Here is a 27,682-nt window from a genome sequence, read left to right on the forward strand (position 1 = left end):
GCATATTCCAAAATAATGTAAATTGAGAAATTGTTTTATTTTATAAAGAAAATCTTTTTTAAGAAATTAAAAAGAATTCATAAGCATTGCAGCATAAATTTTGTAAGTTTAAATTATTGAGTTATTGCCCTTTGTTTTTTTTTTATATTCTTTTCAAAATGGCAGACAAGAGAGCTGCTCTTTGGTTATTCATAAAATTTGATGTAATTGAAAAATAAAACTACCTGATTAATTTGCATGTACATCATTCATATTCTTTTTTTTTTTTGTCTTTTTAATAGAGGGAGAATTCTGGACAAGAACTAAAAATAAAAATATGAAACTCATTGAATCAGTCAATTTTGGATAAACAGAAAGTAAGGTGACGTTACCTGTGTTAGAGAGGAAAAAGAAGGCTGAGAAATAAGAGAGAGATACTTACTGAAATAAGGTACTTTAATATCGAAGCTTTAATTTATATAGAAATAAAAAGTATTTTCAAAATTTAATAGTCTAGCAAAAATATGATCTGGTTGCATACATTTGCTAGGTTGGAAGAATTACATCATTGTGAAAGAAGAAAAAACAATACGTAGTTAAAATAAATTGCTGTAGACTATTTGAATAACTTCCTATGTTGTTAACAATCTTTATCCATTCATTTACTTATTTTTTCTTTCTTTTTTTCCATTTTTTTTTGTCACTTTATTCAAGTTGGGTATGGCACATCCTACTGGATGCCAGACATTCACCTGCTATCTCATATTCCAACCGAGAAATCTTTTTAAGATTCTAACTGTCCCTTTAAGTGCAATGGTTTGAATCTCTCTTGCACTTTGTTGACTGGTTATATTTGCCAGGTTTTTTTTTTTTTTAAATGTTTTGTATTATTTAGACTATCGTTTTCATCTTGGCTGTTTTTCCCACAATGCTTCGGCTGATGTAACCTTCGACCGTCTCTGGCTGACATGTTGTGTAAAAAACAAGATGAAAACAAAAGTCCAAACAATCGAAATAATCCAAACAATAATTATCAATCCTTATCTCAAAATATACAAACATCAGGTCACACAATATTATTGTAATAAATAAAAAACAAAAAAACATTTGTTTATGGATATCCAAGTGCGAACACACACTCCACTGACTTTAGGATTAAAAATACTTATTTCAACCTCTTTCTAATAAGGTTTTTATTTACATCATGCTAATCAATTCATAGCTAAAGCAACAATAAATAACATTTATATTTTTTTAAATTATATTAAATTGTTTTTAGTGCTAATCAATACATAGTTAAAGCAACAATAAATGACATTTTTAAATTATATTAAATTGTTTAAGTTTTAATCAATACATAGTTAAAGCAACAATAAATACCCTTTACCCTTTTTTAATTGTATTAAATTGTGTTTAGTCCTAATCAATATATAGTTAAAACAACAATAAATAACTTTTTAATTATTTAAAATTGTTTTTAGTGCTAATCAATTCATAGTTATAGCAACAATAAATAAAATTCATTTTTTTAAACATTGTATTAAATTGTTTTTAGTGCTAATCAATTCATAGTAAAAGCAACAATAAATAACATTTATTTTTTTAAAAATTATATTAAATTGTTTTTAGTGCTAATCAATACATATTTAAAGCAACAATAAATACCATTTTTTAAATTATATTAACTTGTTTTTACTGCTAATCAATACATAGTTAAAGCAACAATAAATAACATTTTTTAATTATATTAAATTGTTTTTAGTGCTAATCAATTCACAGTAAAAGCAAGAATAAATAACATTTATTTGTTTAAAAATTATATTAAATTGTTTTTAGTCCTAATCAATACATAGTTAAAGCAACAATAAATAACATTTTTTAATTATATTAAATTGTTTTTAGTGCTAATCAATACATAGTTAAAGCAACAATAAATAACATTTTTTAATTATATTAAATTGTTTTTAGTGCTAATCAATACATAGTTAAAGCAACAATAAATAACTTTTTTAATTATATTAAATTGTTTTTAGTGCTAATCAATACATAGTTAAAGCAACAATAAATAACATTTTTTAATTATATTAAATTGTTTTTAGTGCTAATCAATACATAGTTAAAGCAACAATAAATAACATTTTTTAATTATATTAAATTGTTTTTAGTGCTAATCAATTCATAGTACAAGCAAGAATAAATAACATTTTTTAATTATATTAAATTGTTTTTAGTGCTAATCAATTCACAGTAAAAGCAAGAATAAATAACATTTATTTGTTTAAAAATTATATTAAATTGTTTTTAGTGCTAATCAATACATAGTTAAAGCTACAATAAATAACATTTTTTAATTATATTAAATTGTTTTTAGTGCTAATCAATACATAGTTAAAGCAACAATAAATAACTTTTTAAATTATATTAAATTGTTTTTAGTGCTAATCAATACATAGTTAAAGCAACAATAAATAACTTTTTTAATTATATTAAATTGTTTTTAGTCCTAATCAATACATAGTTAAAGCAACAATAAATAACTTTTTTTTTAATCATATTAAATTGTTTTTAGTGCTAATACATGGTTAAAGTAACAATAAATAACATTTTTTAATTATATTAAATTGTTTTTAGTGCTAATCAATACATAGTTAAAGCAACAATAAATAACTTTTTTTTAATCATATTAAATTGTTTTTAGTGCTAATACATGGTTAAAGTAACAATAAATAACATTTTTTAATTATATTAAATTGTTTTTAGTGCTAATCAATTCACAGTAAAAGCAAGAATAAATAACATTTATTTGTTTAAAAATTATATTAAATTGTTTTTAGTCCTAATCAATACATAGTTAAAGCAACAATAAATAACATTTTTTAATTATATTAAATTGTTTTTAGTGCTAATCAATTCATAGTTAAAGCAACAATAAATACCATTTTTTTAAATTATATTAAATTGTTTTTAGTGCTAATCAATTCATAGTTAAAGCCACAATAAATAACATTTATTTTTTTAAAAATTATCTTTAATTGTATTTAGTGCTAATCAATACATAGTAAAAGCAACAATAAATAACCTTTTTTTAATTATATTTAATTGTTATTAGTTCTAATCAATACATAGTTAAAGCAACAATAAATAAAAAGTTTTTTAATTATATTTAATTGTTTTTAGTGCTAATCAATTCATAGTTAAAGCAACAATAAATAAAAAGTTTTTTAATTATATTTAATTGTTATTAGTTCTAATCAATTCATAGTTAAAGCAACAATAAATAACTTTTTTAATTATATTAAATTGTTTTTAGTTCTAATCAATTCATAGTTAAAGCAACAATAAATAAATTTTTTTAAATTACATTAAATTGTTTTTAGTGCTAATCTATACATAGTTAAAGCAACAATAAATAAATTGTTTTAAAAATGAAATTTCATCCAAGTAAAAACACTCTTTCAAGATTTAAAAAAAAAATACTGTGATAGACTTTTGTACAAAAAAAAAAAAAAAAAAAAAAAAAAAAAAAAAAAAATCGGGTTATTTTTTTCTTAGGAAATTTTCATATATAATTTTTATTATCTATTACTATTTATTACCTCATATTGATTTTAATGCAAATATCTAATTAAAGCCAAAAATATAAATTTTTTTTTAAAAAGCCAACATGGAGTTTAAGAACAAAAAGTGTTTTTTGACGATTAAAATAATTTCGAATAGTTTTTATGTTTCCCCAAATTAGTTCAGTTGTTAGATTGTCAAATTTTAATGTTTCGGTTTTTCATTATGACATTGGCTTCAATTGTTGGGAATCTATTATTCACTATTCATGCAATATTCTCCATTTCTAAAAGTAGTTAAGATATTTCAAAATACTTAACATAATTAAATCCTTAAATAAGAGAAGAATCCAGGTTGTCCTCTATGGTTGTAAGTCTAAACAATAAGATATAAATGTGGGTGTACCTCAGGGGTCGATCCTTGGACATCATTCCTGATATTCACAAATGACCTCTCTGATAAAATTGTCTCTGAGATGGGCATATTTGTTGACCATGCTTTATAACAGACACGAGCAGAAAATGAATGAACACATATCCAAGGCAATAGTGGAAACTCTAAAGGAAGACCTTCAGTCTGTAGTGACAAAAATGGATGGTAACATTCAATGCTACCAAGACTATGTTCCGTTCCTTTAATATTCACAACAAACCTTCTCATTCATTAATAGTCATGGCTAATGATACATTACCTGAAAGTACTTCGTTCAAACTCCTCAGCTTAATGTTCACAGGGAACAGGAATTGGAACACATACATTGAGGAAATTGCCAAAGCTGCTGCAAAGAAGGTGGGCTCTCTCTACTGTGCTGGAAAGTTACTTAAGCCTAAGAGTATCCTGTATCTCTACGAGACCACCATTCACCCATGTATTGAGTACTGTTACCACATTTGTGCTGGTGCATCTGTGACTAGTCTCTCCCTCTTATACCGCTCAAAAAAGAGTTGCCAACCTAATAGGTCTAGGACAATTAGCTAAGCTTCAACCATTGTCTCATCGACGAAATGTTGCATCCCTCTGCCTGTTTTATAAGTACTTTAATGGTAGGTGCTCCAATGAACTACAAGCTCTTGCATCCCCTCAACATAAATATCCCGACAAACCTAACAAGCAGTAAAATCCCACCCCTACATAGTAGAAATCCCTAGATGTAAGAAAGCCTTTTCTTTCCTAGGACTGCTAGACTTTGGAATTTCCTTCTGGGTTCCTGCTTCTGATTATACTGACATGCAGAAGTTCAAGTGTAATATAAAAAAAAAACATCTTGCTGCTCAACTCCCTACATAGTACCCCTGTAAGTTATATACCAAATAGTAGCCCCTGACATGAAAATGGCAATAAAAACAAATTCTGCAAGGTATTTATTATGTTACGAAAGGCTTCTATCTCCGTTGACCAGGAATCATTTGAAATATGGTTTTATGGCATATCAACCCTTTTTCAGATTATTTCATGCCAAATCCAGTAATTTAGGAAAATATTTCATGCTTTAAGTTCTTTATATATATTCAAATATGTATGGTGTTTGGTTTGGTTGTTTAGCTTTATGACGCATTAACCTCATTCAAGCCATTCAACACCAAATACAGTAATTTTGGAAAAAGCCTTTACTCCTCAAACTTTATACGTTTTTATGGGGTTTAGTTTGTTTTGTAGGAAAAAAAAGTGTTTTTTGTTTTGCAAAACATGATTGAGTTTTGTAAAAGGGAAAAAAAAACGTTTGGTGCATTTTTGGTTAGAAAGCCAGTATTTTCAGACAACCTGATCTGGTAGCACCAGATGCCCTAATAGGTATTACTATTCTGGTCCAAAATTAACCTAAGAACAATGATAACTAAGGGACAACTCCATATTTCCCATTCCTCTAAATGAAGCCTCACCACTGGATGTCTTGAGTCATTTCAAGGACAGCATATTTAGTGATGAAATTGTTATGTGAAACTGAAGCAAAGCATAGAAGATTAAATAGAATTGAAGGAAAAAAAAAAAAAAAAAAAGCTCAGTAATCTTTAACTAATACATTTTAGGCGAAAACGCTACATACTTACGTATCATGTCAAAATTGATATCAATTACAAAAATTACACAAAAATGATCTAGTAGACGATGTGCTAGATGTATTTTTAACAAAAGATCATCCACAATCAGGTTTTGAGATTGTGTGTTTTAAAATGGTGAACTCTAAATTTAAATCAAAGGTTATCTCCTCTGTCAGACTAAATTGGCCGCACAACTCTTCCAAATTAAAACATGATAAAACTTGATAGTTCGATAAATTCTATTTTATTTGTAATTATTTTTTTACTGGATCATTTTTTGTAATTTATACTAATTTTGACATGACACACAAATATCTAATGTTTTCAATTGAAATGCGTTGGTTTAAAGATTACTTTTCTGCACAAGCACCAAAAATAATTTATAGATAAATATCAAAGGGTTTTGGTTCAATGACATATAATCAAACGTTAATCTTTCTGGCCAAATAATATTGTTTTCTAAGCAAATAATCTAATTTCATTTACATTGTATAAATTGGCCCAAATACAATTGATGCTATACAACACCAACTGGCACAAAGTTGAATATTCTACCTTTTTTTTTGTTTTAAGTGTTTCACTGCCAATGTTTTTGTTTCACATGCCAGGTAATTTATTTGGGTGTCTTAATTGTAGGACAAGAATACTGATTTTAAATCTATTGCTTTGGCATAAAAAAGGCAATATTTTTATCCACAAACCAAAGATGGCATCTGTTTGGTTTTACACATTGTTAAATAATTACATGGGAAAGTTGCAGTTTTCATAAAGTGGAGAAAAATTTTCGTTCAGCATATTACATGCTACAATGGTCACAACAAATTAGAATATTTTTGAATATTCCTTCCCGACTGACCATCTCCACAGTTCGCTCTGGTATTCATTTCTCACTATATTGTTTCTTCATTCTCGTAATAGTAAGAAGCTCAATGAATTAATGCAGACATGCTAAATATGCACATCAGTTAATCTCACTTTGCAAACCAATCTTTCTAGCTAAGATTGGCTCGAAGGAATTTTCCATTAACATGTCCTTTTCTAGGCAGTACAAGCACAGAATTCGAGGACAGGGTTCAGCAAGCACTTCTACTAGACACCAACCGACTACTTAACTACATACTATTTCTAAACAGCCCTCTCTCCTACTGTCAAGTTGTGATTCCCTATTCTCTTTATGGACAACAGAAGTTGGATTTAACTATTTTGTTTTACGGCATATCAACCTGTTTCAAGTTATTTAACGCTGAATCCAGTGTTTTGCTAAAAGTTTTTATGTTCCAAGTTCATTATATCTTTAAATATTTACCTGTGGTGTTCGGTTTGATTGTTCTATTTTTGACTTTGCAAAAAAAGGATTGAGTTTTGCAAAGGGGGAAAAAACAAAAAAAAAAACAAAAAACAAAAAAAACATGAATCTTTGGTGCATTTTAAGTCAAGAAGTTGCTATCTTCAAACAGCCTGATCTGGTAGAACAAAAAGTATGCAATATTTCTCAAATAATTATGTGAAACATTTCTTCTTATGGTTATGTATCACAACACAATTATCTTAATTGCAGATCCATGTTATGGAAAAACTGCAAAGCAGCATTTACTGATTAAAAAAAAACTTTTTTTTGGTCAACAAATTAATCTGGCATTTTAAGAAATACTTTCTTCTTCAAGTTTAATCACAAATGAAAACACAAACGCTATATATATATATATATATATATATATATATATATATATATATATACCAGCATTATCCGACTATTACATTTATTTCCATATAATATAGAGAGAGCAAAGCATAAGGGGGTCATCTATATTTGGTGAAAATATTGATTTATTTTTCGACTGCTTATTGTATTTATCACAAACTGTTTTATACATTCTTTAAATCATCATCATACCACTTCATAGTTTGCTGTGAATTTGACCTGCTACTTTAATTGTTCTACATCTTTCCCAAGAATTCTCATCCATTTTTTTATACCATCAAAGTTTTAAAACAAAGTATAAAAGCACAACCTATTAAAATGGACAGCTTTGAATTCAAAATCCAACTGAGAATTTACATTCCAATCTCCGACCTATATTTGAATGTCTCACTTTCATAATGAAAACAACTCTTGTCATCATAATACCTATTACAAATTAAGTTACTAAATTTGTGAGATGAAGATTGGTTATTCATATTATTTGGATCCATCGTGCTACTGTTCTCATCTTCAGTGAGATTTTCATGACGTTTTGGTTGCTGTAACCTCCAACCTTCTCCAGGTGTATCTTATCGAAGTCTGGAATGTTTCTGTTGAACTTGGGAATCCGAACAGAATTTCTAACGGAACCCTTTGTTTACTTCACGGGCGTAGCATGTTCTCGTTCCATCAGCCATGACTGGAGAGAGGTCCTAAGTAATTCACGGTGTGGGCGACCAAAAACTACAATTGCAAATTACTTAGGACCTATATCCAGTCATGGCTGACGGAACGAGAGCATGCTACCCTTGTGAAGTAAACAAAGGTTTCCGTTAGAAATTCTGTCCAGATTCCTGAGTTTGACCGAAACATTCATGAGTTCTACAAGATACACCTGAAGAAGGTTGGAGGTTACATTGACCGAAACACGGTGAAAATGATACGCAAGATGAGAACAATAGTTTGAAGAATTCAAATAATACGAGCTATTACAAATTATTACTAGTACTCTTTCCAACTCCCTGCAGGTAATTCTTCTTATACTAACATAAAATCACAAACAACTAATTAAAATATTTAGCATCTATAAAACTTACTTTTACTATAGAAATTATATGAAGATTAGATTTTCTCCAAGTTTGAAGAATGACTGGAAAAATCTTGAAAGAAGGAAAATAGAATTAAACTAAGATTTTCAGAGGATAAAGTTGGAATTGGTTCAATAAAGCAAATGGGGGAAAAACATCAAAGTTAAAGGTAGATTTACAAATACTTTCAGATATGATCCACATTTTGGTATCATATTGGTTAATGGCGTCTTTAAAATCAGAGATGGTCACTAGCAAAAAACATTTTCAGGAAGAAAATTCTCACACTTTAGATGTTTTGGTAATGAAAATAAAAAAGTATTTTTGACATGTATCCATTCAACCTGAATGACAAAACTGCTGTTTCAAACTTAAATGTGACGATGGACAGACAGAGATATACGGTCACATTTAAAATAAAATGTGTACACTTAATCTACACATTAGCAATGGAAATACTTTCTTTTTTTATTTTTTAACCAATGTGTGTTGACCAACAAAAACTTGAGATTTGAACAAATTTAATAAATGATTTAGAAAAAGAGTGCATGCATGTGAGAGAAAGAAAAAAAAAAAAAAGAAAACAAAAAATAAAAATAAATAAAAACAAAACAAAACTAAAAATGTACCTAGTACGAGTATCTACTCTGAATTATGTTGATATACAGGTTATTATATGAGGAACATTCCAAAAGTAATGCTGCTTTTATATTCCGCCTAAATGGATCAGAAGGGATTGTAAATGGCATCGTTATAATGATTGAACTTATACGTTCATAATCTGAAAGTTTCAGTTCTCTGTTGCAGATATTGACAGTGTGAGATGCTAAGAAACTCTTATCATGGACGTGTATCAGAAGCAGAGACGCGTCATGGAATTTTCCCATGTAGAAAAAATTTAACCAATTAACATTCGCTAGCACTTACTGATGCAGTAGATATCAACAGTTAGGAGATGGGTTTGTTGATTTCAGAGTGGTGACGTGTGAGTGATAAAGTACGTCCCAGACATCAAAATAAATTCTATAGCACAAAAGGTTACTCATTTTAATGGAACCACTACTGTCTTTGTAACTCTTAAACGTTTTAGCTTTTGAGTTTAAAAAAATATGAGGCCTTACCTTTGGAACCGCCTCATAAAATCACCAATGTTGAGCCTGATTAGTACTTGGATATATGTTGTAAAGCATTTCACTCAAGTGCATAAATGAGTATAAATCTTGGAAGTATAAATAGCAACAAACTACTGTCCTTGGTGATAATCATGTAACTTCAGAGACTTTATGCCAAGAAATTAACTTTGTGTCCACGTGGTATCGCTAATGAGGACAATATTGTCAATTATATATTATATATATATATCTTTTTTATCCTTTGAGGTGAGTCATTTGTGTATTTATTTATTTGCAAACTTATCCTCATCTTCATAATTGTTGTTGTTGTGGTTAATCACCTGAAGAAGGCCAGAGGGTGAGTTGGTCGAAATGTGGTGAAACAACATCCATGAAGATGAGGATAACAGTCTGCAAACAAATCAATACATTGTCAAATATATTTGATGCTTTTTTTAAATTCACGATTAGTTCCGTCTTGTGTTTTATAGCCACATTAAAGGTTACTTAATGCCAAAAGGCAAATTCCATTATACAAGATCTATTGAACAACAGTTATTATTTTGCCGATGGCTAGGCAGAAATTGTAGGTTCATACCTTTCCAAACAGCATCAATGTGCAATTGAACACTCTTGATGTAATAAGAGATCTCATTGTAGCTGATTACATAGTCTGTAACCATATCCATTATGCACATCATTAGTATGCCATATAAAACGAAAACCCTGTACAAGACCAAGGTAAGATTAGTCGATATCTAAGTTATCATAAAGAGGTTGAGGAGAGATTTACTGTTGGAAAAGTTTCAAGACAATCTATGCTGGTTATTCTAGAAATGTTATTTTGTAGAAAATTGACTCCGATTAGAAATTAAACAACAGGTGCAAAATAAAATTAAAAAACTTAAAACATTTAGAAATTCTACATTATGTAGGTGAACGTGACAATTTTCCCAAAACCATATTTTGCATTGATATTAAAGCGATGATTATGTAAAACTTTACTACGAGGATCTGTTTATTAAATTGCATGGTTGGAAAAGGTGCAACTTCAGTTCACGTTACATATGTTGGACTTTTTTTAAAGAATACTTCTAATAATTATCATTTTAACTGGTTCATTTTTTTTAAATTTATTTTTTGTGCCAGTTGTTGAATTTGTATTTTAGGTGACTTTGTGACAGTTTTGCTTTCTTCAGCTTATTTTCTTTAATTTGAAGTCTTCCACATGCTAAAATCTGAACCTTTTCATCACTGACATCAGTATTAGTATAACATAAAATTCAACTTCTTGAAAATGGTCGTTCAGATGTGAATGTCAAAACTGAATCAATTAAAAACAGCAGAGTTTGTACATATGAAGAGCTCAATATTTTTAAAAAAATATGAAATATAAACTATGGTAGTGCAAAAAATAAATATTTTTATAATTCATTAATTTTATTTTCTTGTGTTATAATTTTAGCAAAACTAGGTGTAGAAACCAATTCATTGTTTAATGTGGCCAAACTAAGAAAAAATTAATTCAGCAAGATAGGTAGGTTACTTGTTTTATTTAACCAGCATATCAACCTTCGTTGGGTCATTTAATTCTAAAAATCGTTTTGATTTCTTTTATTTATTTATTTCATGTGTTTGTTTAGGTTTTTATTTTTTTATTTTTGGATAGGGACACAAGGTTATCTGTTTTAATTGAAAGTTTTTTTGGAAGGGCTTGACGCTATATTTTTAGGTATAGTTTGATCTTTCAGAAATGAGAGAATCTTGTCAGCAAGATAGTGGACATATATATATACATACACTAGAAAAATAAAATTGAAACCGTTTTGCAGTAATCAAGATATAATGCTACTAATCATTATGCCTAGAGTACTTATCATATATTTTGGTGTATAAGATGACCCTTTAAGTAAAAAAAAATCATCTTTTAAAAACAATATTTCATAAGATACCGGGTGTTGCAATCTCTAGCCTAGGCTAAACAAATGTTTCATGATTTAGCAGTTGTCTTATACAACCGATATATGATAAATTTATTAAAATTTGTTCCAATTTTGTACCTCATCTTATCTGACGATCACCTTATACGCCGAAATATATGGTAACCTAATTTTGACCATAATCCATTACATGGAAAAATGCTTAAAATTAAAAGTTTAAAGAAATCAAATGCATAGAATCTTGCTTAATTGATATTTAATGGTTATAGATGACAATGCAAGTCTGAACTGTTTGAATGTCATAATATCATGCCCATGTTATGTCTCCAAAACCCTTTCAAATGACAAAAAAAACAAAAAAAACCCTGAAATTTGGAGAATATTAATTGTTATTTAATAATTCATTGAACAATAAAATGCCCGATAAAAGGTTCAAATAACTTTTTCAATGATTTATAATTAGTTTTTAATTAGAAACAGTTTGCATTTTAATCAGATAAAATTATAAAAATAACTTTTTGTAAAGTAAGAATGAAAAAAAAAAAAAATGACCAACAGTAACTTTCATTGACTGCATCCTTACCACCACCACCACCACCACCGTTGACAATCTTGGGTCTTTTTGTTAGAATTAAAGTGTAGTATCTGTTTTAATATTCTACTTCATCTGTTCTCTACTCAATCAGTGAAGGAGAAATTCTTCTATACTGAGGCAATTTTTTGTCTCAATTCAGAATGCCATTTTCGAGGAACTAGATTTTTCCTACATTTAAAAAAGCAACCTTATGTCTTATTGCCCTTATGAGAAGGCAAGCAAATAGGGACAAAAAAATATCTACCTGAAATGGAGACACTGTTTCCTTTTGCCAAACCAGTTTCTGTTATAAATTTAAAAATAAAATACAAAAAACGGAAATTTATACATAAGCCAAATATAAGCACATAAAAAAAGAAAAACAAAAACAACAAAAAAACAAAAAAAGAAAACAAACAAACAAACAAAAAACACAAATTAGTTTAAAGAGATTTAATTATAATCCTTAATATGAGGATGTGTGAGTGAGTGAGTGTATACATACATACATACAAATACTTTAATGGTGAATGCTCTGACGAACTGCAAACACTTGTACCTCCCCGACGTAACCACCCCCGACAAGCTAATAAGTCTCATCCTTTTACAGTAGAGATCCCTAGGTGCAAGAAAGCCTTTTACTCCAATAGTTTCTTTCCCAAAACTGCAGGTCTTTGGAACTCCCTTCCGGGATTCTGCTTTCCCAACTGTACTGATATGCAGAAGTTCAAGTGTAATGTGAACAAACATCTTTCTACTCATCTCCCTTCATAATGGCCCTGCTAATTAAGTCCCCGATAGTAGCTCCCTGCTTCAAAGTGGCACTGCGCCTTGTTTGGGGTGAAAATTGAATTAAAAAAAAAAAAAAAAAAAAAATTATATATATATATATATATATATACACGGTAGCTTCCTTCAGTTTTGACAGACTATCAACACCTGTAAAGGTGCCTGCACATGGAAATTTTGTGGCAAGAGTTGCACAATCTCCAATCACACCTCTCTTGAGTCAGCACTGTAAAATACTAATGGCAAGTGGAGGTTCAGGATAAGTGGAAACAATGCTGAGATGAACAGAGAGCACAAACAGTGCCTAGAATTCCCAAATGGTCACTCATCTGGTACTAGCCAGGCTCAACGTTGCTTAACTTAAGCAACGTTGAGCAACACACACACACATAATGTTGCAGCAAAGTCTGACAAGTCAGCAAAATAAGGGGTGATGCTGAGGAGTGTGGTAAAATTCTGGATGGACAAGATGCTCCACACTCCAACCCTCTTAACTATTTTTTCTTGAGCATAATAGAAGCCAAGACCAACAAACATTCCCACAACATAGTTGACTTTCTGAAGCTTGCTATCTTGGAAGTAGTCGCTGTAGAACCCTTGTAATATGGATGCATATTTTTGCAAATCTAATAAATACATTTGTAGAAGTGATCTATAGATTTTAGTTCTACTGGTAGTTTAAAAAAAATCAATAAATATTAATCATTTCGTCATTAATACGAGCTATGAAAAAATTAAGTTTTACACATAAACAAATAAAACAATCGAAAGAATCGTTTTTGGGCCTTTGAAAATAGGCACAAACTTTTCTGATACCAAAAAAAGATTCAGATTTTTTTAATTCTTGATTCCGATTAATCATCCCATACCTATTAGAACCAGTGAGCATTCTTTGGAAAATTCTCAAACTCTTGCATGTTTGCATATCATTTACCAAATCAAAATGGGTGGTTCTTTATTATAATATTAAAAAAATATTGAATTTCAAGTGATACAAATGGTATTTATGTAATTATCAAGTCTTGAATAGTAACATATCCAAAAATTACGAAAAATAAGGTAGAAAAATAATTATTAATGAAAAAAGAAATTTGTGAAATAAAGTAAAATCACTATGATAGGATTACTAAAAAAAAGAAAAAAAAAAAGGTAAGTTGACAAGGGAGATAATTAAGTTTTGTTGCTTATGTAACAAGCAAAATTAAAAATTGGACAAATTTTATTCCTCATGTAAACGTTATCGAAAGCTTTTCATTAAAATTAATGATTTTTTTACCATATAGTTTTCTGTAATTTTTCGATACGTTACTATTTGTGACATGACAATTACGTAGGTACCATTCGTTTGACTTGAAATTTGATATTTTTGTTATAATATAGAAGCACCTCAAAATGATAAAAGCTAGCATATTGGTAATGTATACAAAATTACAATAAAAATATATAAATTCTAAAAAACAAAATTAGACTTCTTAAACTTTCATGTACCAAAAAATTTAGAAAAACGTTGCATTCAATTAAAACAATCTCTCAACAGTTATACAGGTCTCGACTTCCAAATCTCATCAAATTCTTTTAAAAGATACTTGAAAACCCAGCTGACTAACCAATGGGTTAAACATTTTAGTGAGTTACTAGAGTTTGGTGGTGAAGAGAGTTAGGGATTCTCAAGCATTTCACAAAAATTAAAATTTTAGTCGTCTGATAAAATTTGAAGTCTAAATATGTTTGCGATTGTGTAACAATTCTAAACACACTGATATTAAAAAGATTGAGCACTGTTAAAATAAATAGCTAAAAATTTACTTATACATGCTATATATTCCTTATGTATAGGACTAAGGAAATTGCAGATTGCTGGAGAAGAGAATTAAAGTGAACGATTACAGGCTACATCATTCCATGTATTTTGGTTAAAACAAAAAAGATCCAATTTATTGCTGTAAAAATAATAATTTTAATCCTTAAATTACAAGAAAAAGGGGAAAAACGCAGAAACAATGGAAGAAAGGCGATGACAATGCCAGAAAGACAAAAAAGATGATGAAAAATTTAAAAAGAAAAAAAAAAGAGTAAGGGAGAGCAAAGAGTACGACAGAAGGGAGAGAGATATAGTGGAAGTGAGGGGAGATTATATGCGGGGAGAGACAGAGAGAGCAGACGAGAGAGGAAGAGAGAGATAGCAGAGGAAGAGTGAGATAGCAGAGGAAGAGTGAGATAGCAGAGGAAGAGTGAGATAGCAGAGGAAGAGTGAGATAGCAGAGGAAGAGTGAGATAGCAGAGGAAGAGAGAGATAGCAGACGAGAGAGGAAGAGAGAGATAGCAGATGAGAGAGGAAGAGAGAGAGAGAGAGATAGCAGACGAGAGAGGAAGAGAGAGAGAGAGAGATAGCAGACGAGAGAGGAAGAGAGAGAGAGAGCGAGATAGCAGACGAAAGAGGAAGAGAGAGAGAGAGAGAGAGAGATAGCAGACGAGAGAGGAAGAGAGAGAGAGAGAGAGATAGCGGAAGAGAGAGAGAGAGAGAGAGAGAGAGAGAGATAGCAGACGAGAGAGGAAGAGAGAGAGAGATAGCAGACGAGAGAGAGATAGCAGACGAGAGAGGAAGAGAGAGAGAGAGAGATAGCAGACGAGAGAGGAAGAGAGAGAGAGAGAGAGATAGCAGACGAGAGAGGAAGAGAGAGAGAGAGAGATAGCAGACGAGAGAGGAAGAGAGAGAGAGAGAGATAGCAGACGAGAGAGGAAGAGAGAGAGAGAGAGATAGCAGACGAGAGAGGAAGAGAGAGAGAGAGAGATAGCAGACGAGAGAGGAAGAGAGAGAGAGAGAGATAGCAGACGAGAGAGGAAGAGAGAGAGAGAGAGATAGCAGACGAGAGAGGAAGAGAGAGAGAGAGAGATAGCAGACGAGAGAGGAAGAGAGAGAGAGAGAGAGAGGAAGAGAGAGAGAGAGAGATAGCAGACGAGAGAGGAAGAGAGAGAGATATAGCAGACGAGAGAGGAAGAGAGAGAGATATAGCAGACGAGAGAGGAAGAGAGAGAGATATAGCAAACGAGAGAGGAAGAGAGAGAGAGATAGATGAGAGAGGAAGAGAGAGAGAGATAGCAGACGAGAGAGGAAGAGAGCAGACGAAAGAGAGCAGGTGATAGAGGCAAATGAGTAGGAAGCAATAATCAAAAAAAGTTGTTCTTACTAAAATAGTTATATAAAAATGCATGAAAACTATCATTTGAAAGAATTTTATCAGATTGAAGGCTTGCATATGTTTTTAGAGAGGAGACGAGAATTTGTCTACTATGACATAATTTTACTAAGTTTTATAAATTGTATTGAAAAATAAAATTCACGATTGACTTAACATTTGAATGGAAATTATTTTGGACAAAGATTAATGATTATGTGAAAACCAACAAATGATTAAGAAAAGAAAAAAAAAACAGAAATAAAAGGCAAAACGTTCACATGAAAACACTGTAAACCTATTGTAAGCTATTACCAAGGACCTTCAAACTTTTGCTTTTTCAAGTATATTTTATGGAAATGATGTCCATATTATTTTGTCTTTTTTAACTGTTATTCCCAGACTTGCCCAGAATCTTTATTCAGCCATTTTATACTTTTTTTTTTTGCTTTACATAAGCATTAATATGTCGCTACACATTCATGAGCATGTTTCGGTTAACCGGTTACTAGTAACTGACAGACCAAAATATGCAACAAAAAAAAAAAAAATATCTCTTGCCCTACTTTGGTATTGAGCACTCTTGTATTAACCTCATTAAAACTTCATTGATTACTTTACCTCTGGAAAATATTAACCTGGAATTTATATTCCAATGGCCATTTGAAAAGAAACCTGATTTGTTTTATTTAATTGCATCATGCAAACAAACGCTAGGGAAACTAGATGATGTACACCCAGCAGGTCATAACAAATAATGTCTCATCCGGACATTGTTTTGTGACAATTTATATATTTAAATAGACAAGATATTTTTCAGTAATGATATCCTTATTTTCCAGTAAAGAAATACTTTTTTACAGCCAGTTTTACACATCTTGGAGATAGTGATTGTTTGGATAAAAAAACAAAAAAAAAACAGCCTAACATGAGTCTATTGAAAAATAAAGATATAATCGCTGAAATCTATGCATTTTTTTTCTATTATGTACTTATAAACTAGCGGGGGTACCCGGCGTTGCCTGGGTGTTTGGAGGTGTGTGTTGGTGGGTGGGGTGGGGGGGAAGGTAGATCAAAACAACGCTGTTAAAAAGAAAAAAAACGTTGGCCGGGTGTTTGGAGGTGTAAAAGAAAAAAAAAATTTTAGTAGAAAGGTAGGCTTTAACACCGAACCTTTGACACTGAGGTGGAAAGGAAATGGAAAAAACCCTGCGACCTAACCATCTCGACCACGGAAACAGATAAATTGATAAGTGTGTTAAGTTGACGTTTATAAAGTAAAATTAGCAGGTGCGAGAAAGTCGCGTGATGTTTGATCTAGTTTTGCGCTGGAAACCAGTTTCTGTTTTCCCCGCTATGCGGTGATCAAAAAAGATCTCCAAAATAACTTGTAAAAGTCGGGTAAATTAAAGATAGCTGCGACCCGAGATCCTTAGTCGTAGATATTATTATTTAGACAGCATATAAAAGGTTTTAAGAAGGAGCGAGCCAACCGAGAATGACGGCAAAAAAAGCTTTTTGTAGACATACAGAAAAAGCGAACATACATACATTTTCGCTTTTATATATATAGATGCTCTGGAATTAAAAATCATGGCAAGTGCTCATTTGAACTTCAGTCTATGATCCCTCCTTGCCAATCTTTCACACAAAAAAAAAAAAAAAAAAAAATTAAAAAATACTTGTCTATCTCCAACAACTATTAACAGTTTCCTTCCACTTTCTATCTGTGCCTCAATCTAAACGCAAATTCCATGAACAAATCTTTTTTCCTTAAACTGCCCACCAAAGGAACTGTTCCACTGGCCTGCTTTCCAGCTAACTACAATGTGGTCATCTTCAAGTCCAATGTAAACAAAATCTTGTTGAGACCCCCCCCCCCATAATCAATTTTTCCTCATTTCCACCAATAACTATTAATGTTGTTGCTGTTGTCTCAGTGACTACCGTGCACTTATTAACCCTTATGCTCGAGTGGCCTTTGGACCTTGATAAGTAGTAAAAAAATCTATTGCGCTTAAAAACTGAAGATTAAACTACGAAAATTACACACACATGCATATATATATATATATGTAGTAGAGATTTAGAAGGCTGTCACAATGCGAGGAATGAAATATAGTCGTTGTTGGTAAGAGAAGACGAAAACAAGTGGCAATTTACAAATAGATAAACAATCCTGTTCTGCCATTGGGTTATCAATTGTAGATGGGGGGGGCGGGGCAGAAATGTGACATGTGGATTAGACTATAAGCGTTTTCAGAAAAGCCAAAAGACAGCATTTAAAATTTTGCCAAGCCAAATACAAAACAAGGAATAATATTAAATATCTTCATACAATCTTCATATTTAGCAATCAAGATTTGTTGTCAAACTTTATGCACCACAGACGGGTGAAAATGCAATTTGAAAACAGAAATGTGATAGACTTTTTGACTGATGGACACATCTTAAGATTCAGATGAGCCAACAATGATGAGCAACACTTGACAGTTCGTAAAGATATTTTATCTACAACAAAAGATGGCAGCAGCATTAGTTATGACTAATTATTAATTGTAAAAGATAAGAACGACGTTGTAAAATATGGATGCACATAGTCACATTAGGCAGGAAATAATCAGCATGAAAAATCATTTGATCTCCAAGACACTAATTATATCGGATTAAATTGCATCTCGACATGTAACATCAAATTGATCTTCCTGTTTTTCATTGACAAAGAGGAGGGGTGGGACTAAACTGAAGTTTTTTAAAGACGTTTACTATTTTATGTTCACCAAACAACATACAACAACTAGCTCCTGCTGATTCTTTATCTGTGTGATATTTATGCACATCATTCAAGCAACGTGGGATTCTTATGTCAAGAACAAGAAGAAATAGATTTAAATTAAGATGGACTGCCATACTGTTCCCTTAAGTAAAAATATTTTTTAAATATTAAAACTTTTTTTTTTTAAATATTACCAAGTCTGAAAAAAAAAATTAAAAAAAAACATATGCAAAGATTAAAAATAAACAAAAAAACAATAAAAAACAGCATGAGTTTGTCTAAATTAAAATCGATTAAATCTTGTTATTCTTGATATAAGAATCCTAGGTTGCTTGAATGAGGTGCCTAAATACTACAAGAACACAGAATCAGCAGGGATCTTAATAGTAAAACCAGTTGTTTGAAATGTTCTAGTTCTTATGAATATGTTTGATGGCATCTTACAACTATTACGTTAAAACACTGATTTTTTTTTTTCAAATCATGAAAGTTAGACAATGTGCACCGCATAATTCAATGGGTGACTAGTTAAAAATTTTGTAAGTGGAAATGACTGTAAGAGGTATGGACTCATCACTTTTAAACCAACCTGGCAAGCAGCAAAATTCCACCCCTTCACTATTGAGGTCCCCTATATGCCAGAAGGCTTTATACTCTAATAACTTTTCTCAAACTGTGCTGGCCTTTGGAATTCCCTCTGCTCCCTGTCTGTACCAACATGAAGAGGTTTAAATGTAATTTGAACAAACATCTTGCTAACACACACACTGGATGCCCTTTTAGGCATGGCGCCTAATTCACAGTAGTACCTTACGTCTCCGTGGCAATGCACCTTGTTTGGGATGGAAAAAAAAACAAAACAATTCCATATTTTTCTATCATTACTATTCATGAAGAAAAAAATAAAAAATTACTGAATTTTAAAAATATTTTTCATCTCTACTGTCATACAGATGTTAGAGAACAGATCAATATGCCAGTAAACAAAATTTGGTGCTTTGTTATTAGAGTGAAATTCGAAAACTAATCGTACCTACTTAATTGTTATGTTGCAGTAATGAACGTATCCAAAAATGATGAAAAACAATAAAATTAATTATTAATAAAAATATTTTCGAAGATAATTAATGAAAATTGAGTTTGGCTAAAAAAAAAAGGAAAAAAAAAAAAAAAAAAAAGAAAAAAAAAAAAAAAACAGAAAAAAAAAGAAACTGGAGAGTTCCACTTGTAATTATGTTCTGAAATCTTAGGCCAATTTAGCAAAATTCAATTTTTGCTGCCTTCAAAAAATGTTTTCATTAATAATTCATTTTCTAGCTTATTATTTTTCAGAATTTTTGGATATGTTCATTTTGCTTTAATAATGAAGAAGTACCTTAAGTTTTTTCTCTTTCCAAAACTTTATATACTGGTTATTGGGTCTTCTTTTTAATTCAGAAACAAATCATTTTTTCTTCTTTAGCCTTCTAGCAAATAATTGTTAAAACAGAGATATAATCTTGGCTGTCCCCTTTCTCAACGGCATTGGCTCCCGAGCTACAGTACATGATATAAAAACCAGATTGAATTTGGACACATTTAAGTAGAACGAGTCATTAAGCACGTCTCGCACATTTAAGTAAACAACACCTTCGTTTGCTCAAGGCAGACGTGGCCATTCTGTTTTCTTTTATCAACTTCTAATTATATAAAACATAAATAAAAGATCTGCCAGGAAAATAAATGATGAATTAAGTGTATGAGTATGAAATAACATTCTTGCATCTATAAAATTGTAAATTTAAAAATTAATTATTTTATTTAAAAATCTGTTTACAAACCAAAGAAAATACTATTTCAAACTTATGCCTGACAAACCAAAGAACTATTTTAAACTTATGCCTGACATTGCTTACATTTGACACTAGGTGAGTATGTCTATTTGAAAAGTATACTTAAAAATGGGATAGCGTCATCAATGCTCTGAGCACCCCCCCTCCCCCATCAGGCATCAATCGAAATGAATGGCTCTCGTCTTAGGGGAGCTCCATGTTTTGACAAACTTCTAGGTCTAACCTTTACTCCTGATCTGAGATGAAACACATACATCAAATCTGTTGCCAAGGCTGCTGGGAAAATAGTGGAATCATTTTACAGCTCCCGTAGATATCTCACTGCTGATGCAATTCTATACCTGTATAAGAGCCAAGTACATACTACGATGGAGCACTGTTATAAGAGCCAAATATGTACAAGAATGGAGTACTGGACAGGAGCTGCTAGAGGCAGCATATTTTGACTTCACAGAATTCAAAATACTAATTTACCCTATATGTGCTTCAGGGTTGCACTTGTTAACACCACTGCATTTATATTTGCCCTCTATAGGCCCCACAACAGCGGAGTTACTATCTTTAAGAGCATATCTGAGAAAAAAAAAATTTTCCTGTCTATTTCTCTCTTACTTTCCCTCTCTGTACTGCTCTAACCAAGTATGCCGACCTATTCCACAAATCCCAAAACCTCAACATGAAATATCTCCAGAATAAAAACTCGATTAAACCTAGAACCCCATCTTTCAACGTAGACCCCTACTACCAGGTCTCCTTCTCCAACATCAGGGGTCTACGTTCCAACCTTCCAGAGGTTGAAACCCAATTACAGGAGACGAAACCGGACATATTATTTCTAAGTGAAACTGGAATAGGGCCGACCACTTCCCTAGACGAGTTCATAATTAACGGATACTCAAATTTAACAGCTAAATCTGACCTCCAAGATCGCCATGGGCATGGAATATGTGCCTACATTAAGGATGGCTTCCCATGTGGCAGGGATATCTCTAGAGAAGATCCTAATTTACCCTATATGTGCTTCAGGGTTGCACTTGTTAACACCACTGCATTTATATTTGCCCTCTATAGGCCCCACAACAGCGGAGTTACTATCTTTAAGAGCATATCTGAGAAAATTGACCACATACTGTCTTCACATCCCTCGGCTAACATCCACATATGTGGTGATTTCAACGTCCATAACGTGGAATGGCTGACCCATTCAAATAAGACAGATGATGAGGGAAGGTTTTGTCATGATTTTGCCATTGCTTATGACCTCACTCAGATTGTTCGCGAACCCACCCGTGTGCCCGATACACCCGGTCAATATGCAAGCCTCTTAGACCTTTTTCTCTCAACTTCCCCTAAGCTATGTTCATGTTCCGTTCATTCTCCTCTAGGATCCTTCGACCACTCTGTCGTATCAGTTAAGATAAAAACGAAATGTAAGAAGCCCCCAGACGTACCCCTCCACCGTACTGTATACCGATACTCTATGGCTGACTGGGATAGCTTCCGTACATTCATATCTGATTTACCTTTGCACTCCATGTTTAAAAAGGAAGTGTCCTCTATAGTATCAGATCTGACCGAATGGTTAATTGTAGGCATAGACCAATTCATACCATCTAAAAAATTCCAACAAAAACCTAACAGCCAGCCATGGTTCTCCCCAGAATGTGCTGCTGCTATCGCACACAGAAATCACCTTTTCCATAGCTACCAACGTAATAGATGCACTGAGACTAAAGCTGCTTTCAGGTCTGCCAGCAACCACTGTAAAAGAGTAATAAAAAATGCAAGAGAGCTATATGCCCAGTCTGTTAAATCCAAGGTAGCTGATCAGCGGCTTGGATCCCACCAGTTTTGGCAAATAACAAATAGGATCCTGAACAGAAGTGTGCGTTCTATCCCAACCATTATCAATGGACCAGAGGTCATCTCGTCAGCGTCAGTCAAGGCCAAACTATTTGCAAAGAACTTTGCAGCTAATTCTACCCTATGCGACGAAGGTTATCAACTCCCCATATTTCCTCCTATAACACAGAACAAGTTAGGTAACATACAAATATCCGTGCATGAGGTCGCCAAGCTAATAAAGAACCTAGACTCCAGTAAAGCAACTGGCCCTGATGGCATCACAATTATAGTGTTAAAAAAGCTTCAACCAGAACTTGCTCCCATACTTACGAAACTATTTAAGTGCTGCCTTAAGGAGAAGTGCTTTCTGACTCCCTGGAAGACCTCATCAGTTTGCCCTGTATTTAAGAATTCAGGTGATAAGTCATCTCCCTCTCAGTACAGACCAATAAGTCTCCTGTGTGTTATGAGTAAGTTGCTGGAATCCATATTAAATAGAGAAATAGTCAACCACCTCAGCAGGAATAACCTTCTTAGTGACACACAATATGGTTTCCGCTCTGCAAGATCTACCGCAGATGTGCTGACGGTTATATCCCACAGGATTAGTGAATCTCTTGACAAAGGCTTTCTTTCTAGGGCAATTGCTCTTGACATATCAAAGGCCTTCGACAAGGTATGGCATAACGGTCTACTTCACAAGATTTCCAGCTACGGTATAACTGGAAATGTTTTCTCAATCATTAAATCATTTCTCTCCGTTAGGCTCATAAGAGTAGTGGTAGATGGACAAAATCGGAGGCCTGCAATATAAATGCTGGAGTCCCTCAGGGGTCAATCCTGGGCCCAACTCTCTTCCTGATCTACATCAATGACCTCCCTAAACACATACTTAAATCATTTGTTGACATCTATGCTGATGACACGACCATCTACGGCAACACATCAAAGGCTGTAAATGACAAAGTTCTCTCTGATTCTCTCTCCTCTGATCTCGAGCGCGTGGTTCATTGGGGGAAGATGTGGCTGGTTTCCTTTAATGCATCCAAAACCAAACTCCTATCCTTGCATCATCAACGCTCTGATCCCCAGCTGGCATCAACTGTGATGGATGGCTCTCGTCTGGGTGAGGCTCAGTGTTTTGACAAGCTTCTGGGTTTGACCTTTACTCCTGATCTGAAATGGAACACGTACATTAAATCTGTTGCCAAGGTCGCTGGAAAGATGGTGGGATCCTTCTACCGCTCCAGAAGATATCTCACTACTGATGCAATTCTCTATCTATATAAAAGCCAAGTACGTCCAAGGATGGAATATTGTTGCCATATCCGGGCAGGAGCTGCTAAAAACAGCCTATCCTGCCTTGACAGAGTACAAAATAGACTTCGTGGTTTAGTGGGGGATGCCCTTTTCTCTACCCTGCAACCTCTCTCCCACAGAAGAGACGTTGCAAACCTGTCCTTGTTTTATCGTTATTTCTATGGCAGATGCTCGTCTGAACTCCAATCTCTGGTCCCCCCTCGCCAATCTTTCACGAAAAACACCCGTCTAGCTGAATCCACTGTGAAAAATTTCCCCCACTCTATATCTGTGCCTAAATCAAAACGCGGATTCCATGAACAAAGCTTCTTTCTTAGAACTGCACGCCTGTGGAACTCTGTTCCGTCTGCCTGCTTCCCTCCGGACTACAACTTGGATGTCTTCAAGTCCAATGTTAACAAATTCCTAATGAACCGCCCCCTTAAGTAAACATTTCAGCAAATCTCCACACTAACGTAATGTACTTGCAATAACCCTTATCCCTGAGTGGCTTCCGGGCCTTGATAAGTGGTGATCACTGTGTAAAAAAAAAAAAAAAAAAAAAAAAAAAAGACTTTGTAGCCTAGTGGAGGCTGCCCTTTTCTCTTCCCTGCAACCTCTTTCCCACAGAAGAGATGTTGTAAGCCTGTCTCTATTTTATCGTTATTTTCATGGTAAGTGCTCATCTGAGCTCCAATCCATGGTCCCCCTCTTTCCTGACTTTCATGAAAAAACACTTGTCTAGCTAAAACCACCATCAATAATTTCCCCACTCTTTATCTGTGCCTAAACCTAAACGTAGATGCCATGAACAAAGCTTCTTTCTTAGAACTGCATGTTTGTGGAACTGTTCCATTTTCCTGCTTTCCAACTGACTACAATATGGTTGTCTTTAAGTCCAACATAAACAAGTTCTTGATGAGCCATCCCCTTAAATAATCCAATTTACCAAATTTCCACTACTAAAGATGACTATGACATGTTCCCCATAACCACTGTACACTCATTAACCCTTATCCTCGAGTGGCCTCCATCCTTGATAAGTGGGGATTCCTTTGTAAAAAAACTGAAGAAATTACTATTTCAAAATTACGGTTGACATAAAAGAAATTATTTCAAAATTACAATAGACAGACGAAAGAAATTACTATTTCAAAATTACAGCCAACAGACTATAGAAATTACTATTTCAAACTTATGCCAGACTGACTAAAGAAAATGCTACTTGAAAGTTACATTGGATTGGACAGATAGTGGTCAAAGTTTCTTATAAAAGATGTGAAAAAAAAAAAAAAAAAATCCAATAGTATCAGACAGTAAGAGACACAGACAAGAGAACAATTACTGAGAGCTAATAGCGAAATTGCTCCATCAAATTTGGCGAAGATAAGGAATTGTCATCATTATATATTTGTTTAGACTTGTTTATAGTCATAGTAAATTTCGACCATTGTACCCTTTAGCCATCTGTTGTGCCTGATGAAGAATTTAGAACTAAACTGATTATTCAATGTAATATAATTACTTAGAAAACATTTGTATTTGATAGGAAATTGAACCCCCTGCTAAAAAATTGTAATTCTTTTCTTTCTTTTTTTAAATTTTTTTTCTAATAATCTGAAAATGTTTTAACAGATAAGATTAAGATTCTGGGTAATGGGGTGAAAAAAAAAAAAAAAAAAAAAAAAAAAAATGAACATAGTGTTGTACTCTGCATGGAGTATTGTTGCCACACCTGTGCTGGTGCTTCTACCACTAATCTCTCCTTAGACAAGACCCCAAAAAAGAATATACAATTTAATAGATCCCGCACTATCAACCAAGCTTGTTGCAATATTTTTGACTCATAATGGGGTATGATCCCACACAGTCGGGCGATTCTATTTATAAACGATGCTGCTAGGAACTGACAAATCGAATTAATTCACGTTCTGCTACCAACCAATCAGAAACCAGAATTGCTCCAAAAATATTAAACCTTTTCTGTAGCAATTTCGCGTGTTTTTTCCGTCTCGACACGGTAAGAATATTTTGCTCTGTGGAACTGTCTACTGCAAACCAAACCATGTTAAATAGAACACACATAAAGTGAGTCTAGTTTACTGCACGAGTCAAGTTTCATAATAAACACAGCCGTTATTATTTTGAAGCCAAGAAATGTAAAATTGACATTTGACTCAGAAGATGAACTTCAGGAAGACCTTACCTGATGTCGAAAAAGTATATAGGAAAATAGTCTGATACAACTGAAATACAAAAGACTAGTTTGCATTTGCTAAATAAATGATTACCAAATAAGGAACCAGTTGACCTCCACCCCTTTCCAGTTAGTATATACAGGAAAAGATACTCAAAGAAATCACCATTTACCAAGGTCAAAAACCACTGAAGGATAAAAGTTAATGAGATTATCAGTTGAATGACAAACAATACTATGAGAGGATTGGAAAAGACAAAATTTGATTATTTAAAAAGCTCATTGTTGACATTACTGACTATTTAGATATGTTCAGTCAAATGGTCTATCACACTTTTGTTTTAAAATAGCAGTTTCATCTGTCGTGCATAAAACGTGAAATCAAATTTTGATTGCTAAACTGACAAATTATATTGCGATATTTAATTAATATTCTTGTTTTGCAGTTGACTGTACAAAATTTTAAATGCTTTATTTTTGCAATAGCCATAATATGCACATTTGAAAGTCGAACACATATTTGACGAAGGGTGATTTCCCGAAATATTACAGGAATGATTCTCTATCTAACCATGCTGATGCAAGTAAAAACACAATGTAATTTAGTATATATATATATATATATATATATATATATATATATATATAGTTTGCATGTGCATATTATGATGTTATAATAATTAAATAACTATGGACAGACATCTCAACATTTAAAAATAAATATTTAAATTTCAACAATATTTTTCACGGTTAAAGTTGGCTGTGTAGTTTGTTCCTTGCTAATGGAGTCAGAAATGGCTTCCTCGCCGGGTTAGAATCTCCCGACCGGCTATAATCGTGACACTCTGCACTGATGATTCCTGGAAGAATGAAACACTAATGTCTGTAGGTATTTAAAAATTATAATAATAATATATATATATATATATACATATAGTATTATTAGTAGTATTATATTATAGTATAGCTGAATCTGCATAGTTTATTACATCATTATATCTTTGCTCCAGTTTGTGTTGATCCATTAAACCTTTGCATTGTATTTCCTTTATATAAAGAGTTTGTTTTGGCTTTTCTGAAAACATTTATAGTCTAACGGATATGTTATACACCCCCATCCCCACGATTAAATTAACAACCCAATATAATAAGACATACTGGTTTATGTCTATATATGTTTATGTACTTTTGTATACAAACTTTCAGAACTTAAGCTCAATAGATATTAATTGATAATTCTAGAGTATTGACATTGGACCTGAAGGTAATCATGTTATAGTCTACAAGGAAGCAGAGATGAGAAGATCTTGGGGAAAAAAAAAAAAAAAAAAAAAAAAATTTATGGAACGCCCTCTGTCATATCATTTACTTATATACCCCTCAAAAGTTTTGGGTGGGCGGCCTAGGAGGGTACAGGATACAGCAAGACATCCTGTAAGGTACACACCAAAACAATGAATTACTTTTTTAAAACTGGACGACAAGCTAACGTAACGGCGTATCTGTTAGCCAACATCCTAGACCTGTCTCTTATCATTGGTTTCGCATTTCATGCCTGGTTGTTTCTAAACCAGAATATGATATAAAATGACCTATCTCTTATCATTTCCTCACGTTTTTTGGCCTTCCTCTGAACTAAACCTGCTACGTGAACTGTTCTACATATACCAACACAAAATTTCTCAACCATTCTTTCAACGTGGCCATGCCATCAAAGTCTACTGTTCTGCACACATTTCCTTATATTGTCCAGATTTAATCTTCCTCTGAGGTCATCAGATCTAAGCCCGTTTTAAG

General features: G+C 32.6%; 1 protein-coding gene across 4 annotated transcripts in view; it reads right to left on the reverse strand.

Moving 5' to 3' along the window:
• Window positions 1–27,682, reverse strand: part of LOC145279670 (chromobox protein homolog 5-like) — a 164,686-nt gene that overhangs the window by 73,635 nt on the left and 63,369 nt on the right. For 2 of the 4 annotated variants that reach the window (XM_080130930.1, XM_080130931.1), the window contains exon 3: window positions 12,237–12,275. The exons of the other annotated variants lie outside the window; for them this stretch is intronic. In XM_080130930.1, the coding sequence (XP_079987056.1) occupies window positions 12,237–12,275 (39 nt within the window). The remainder of the gene's footprint in view (window positions 1–12,236; window positions 12,276–27,682) is intronic. 4 annotated transcript variants of the gene reach the window in all.

Source organism: Euprymna scolopes, chromosome 7 (assembly GCF_053919585.1).
Source record: "Euprymna scolopes isolate OS-2025 chromosome 7, ASM5391958v1, whole genome shotgun sequence".
Classification (NCBI taxonomy): domain Eukaryota; kingdom Metazoa; phylum Mollusca; class Cephalopoda; order Sepiida; family Sepiolidae; genus Euprymna; species Euprymna scolopes.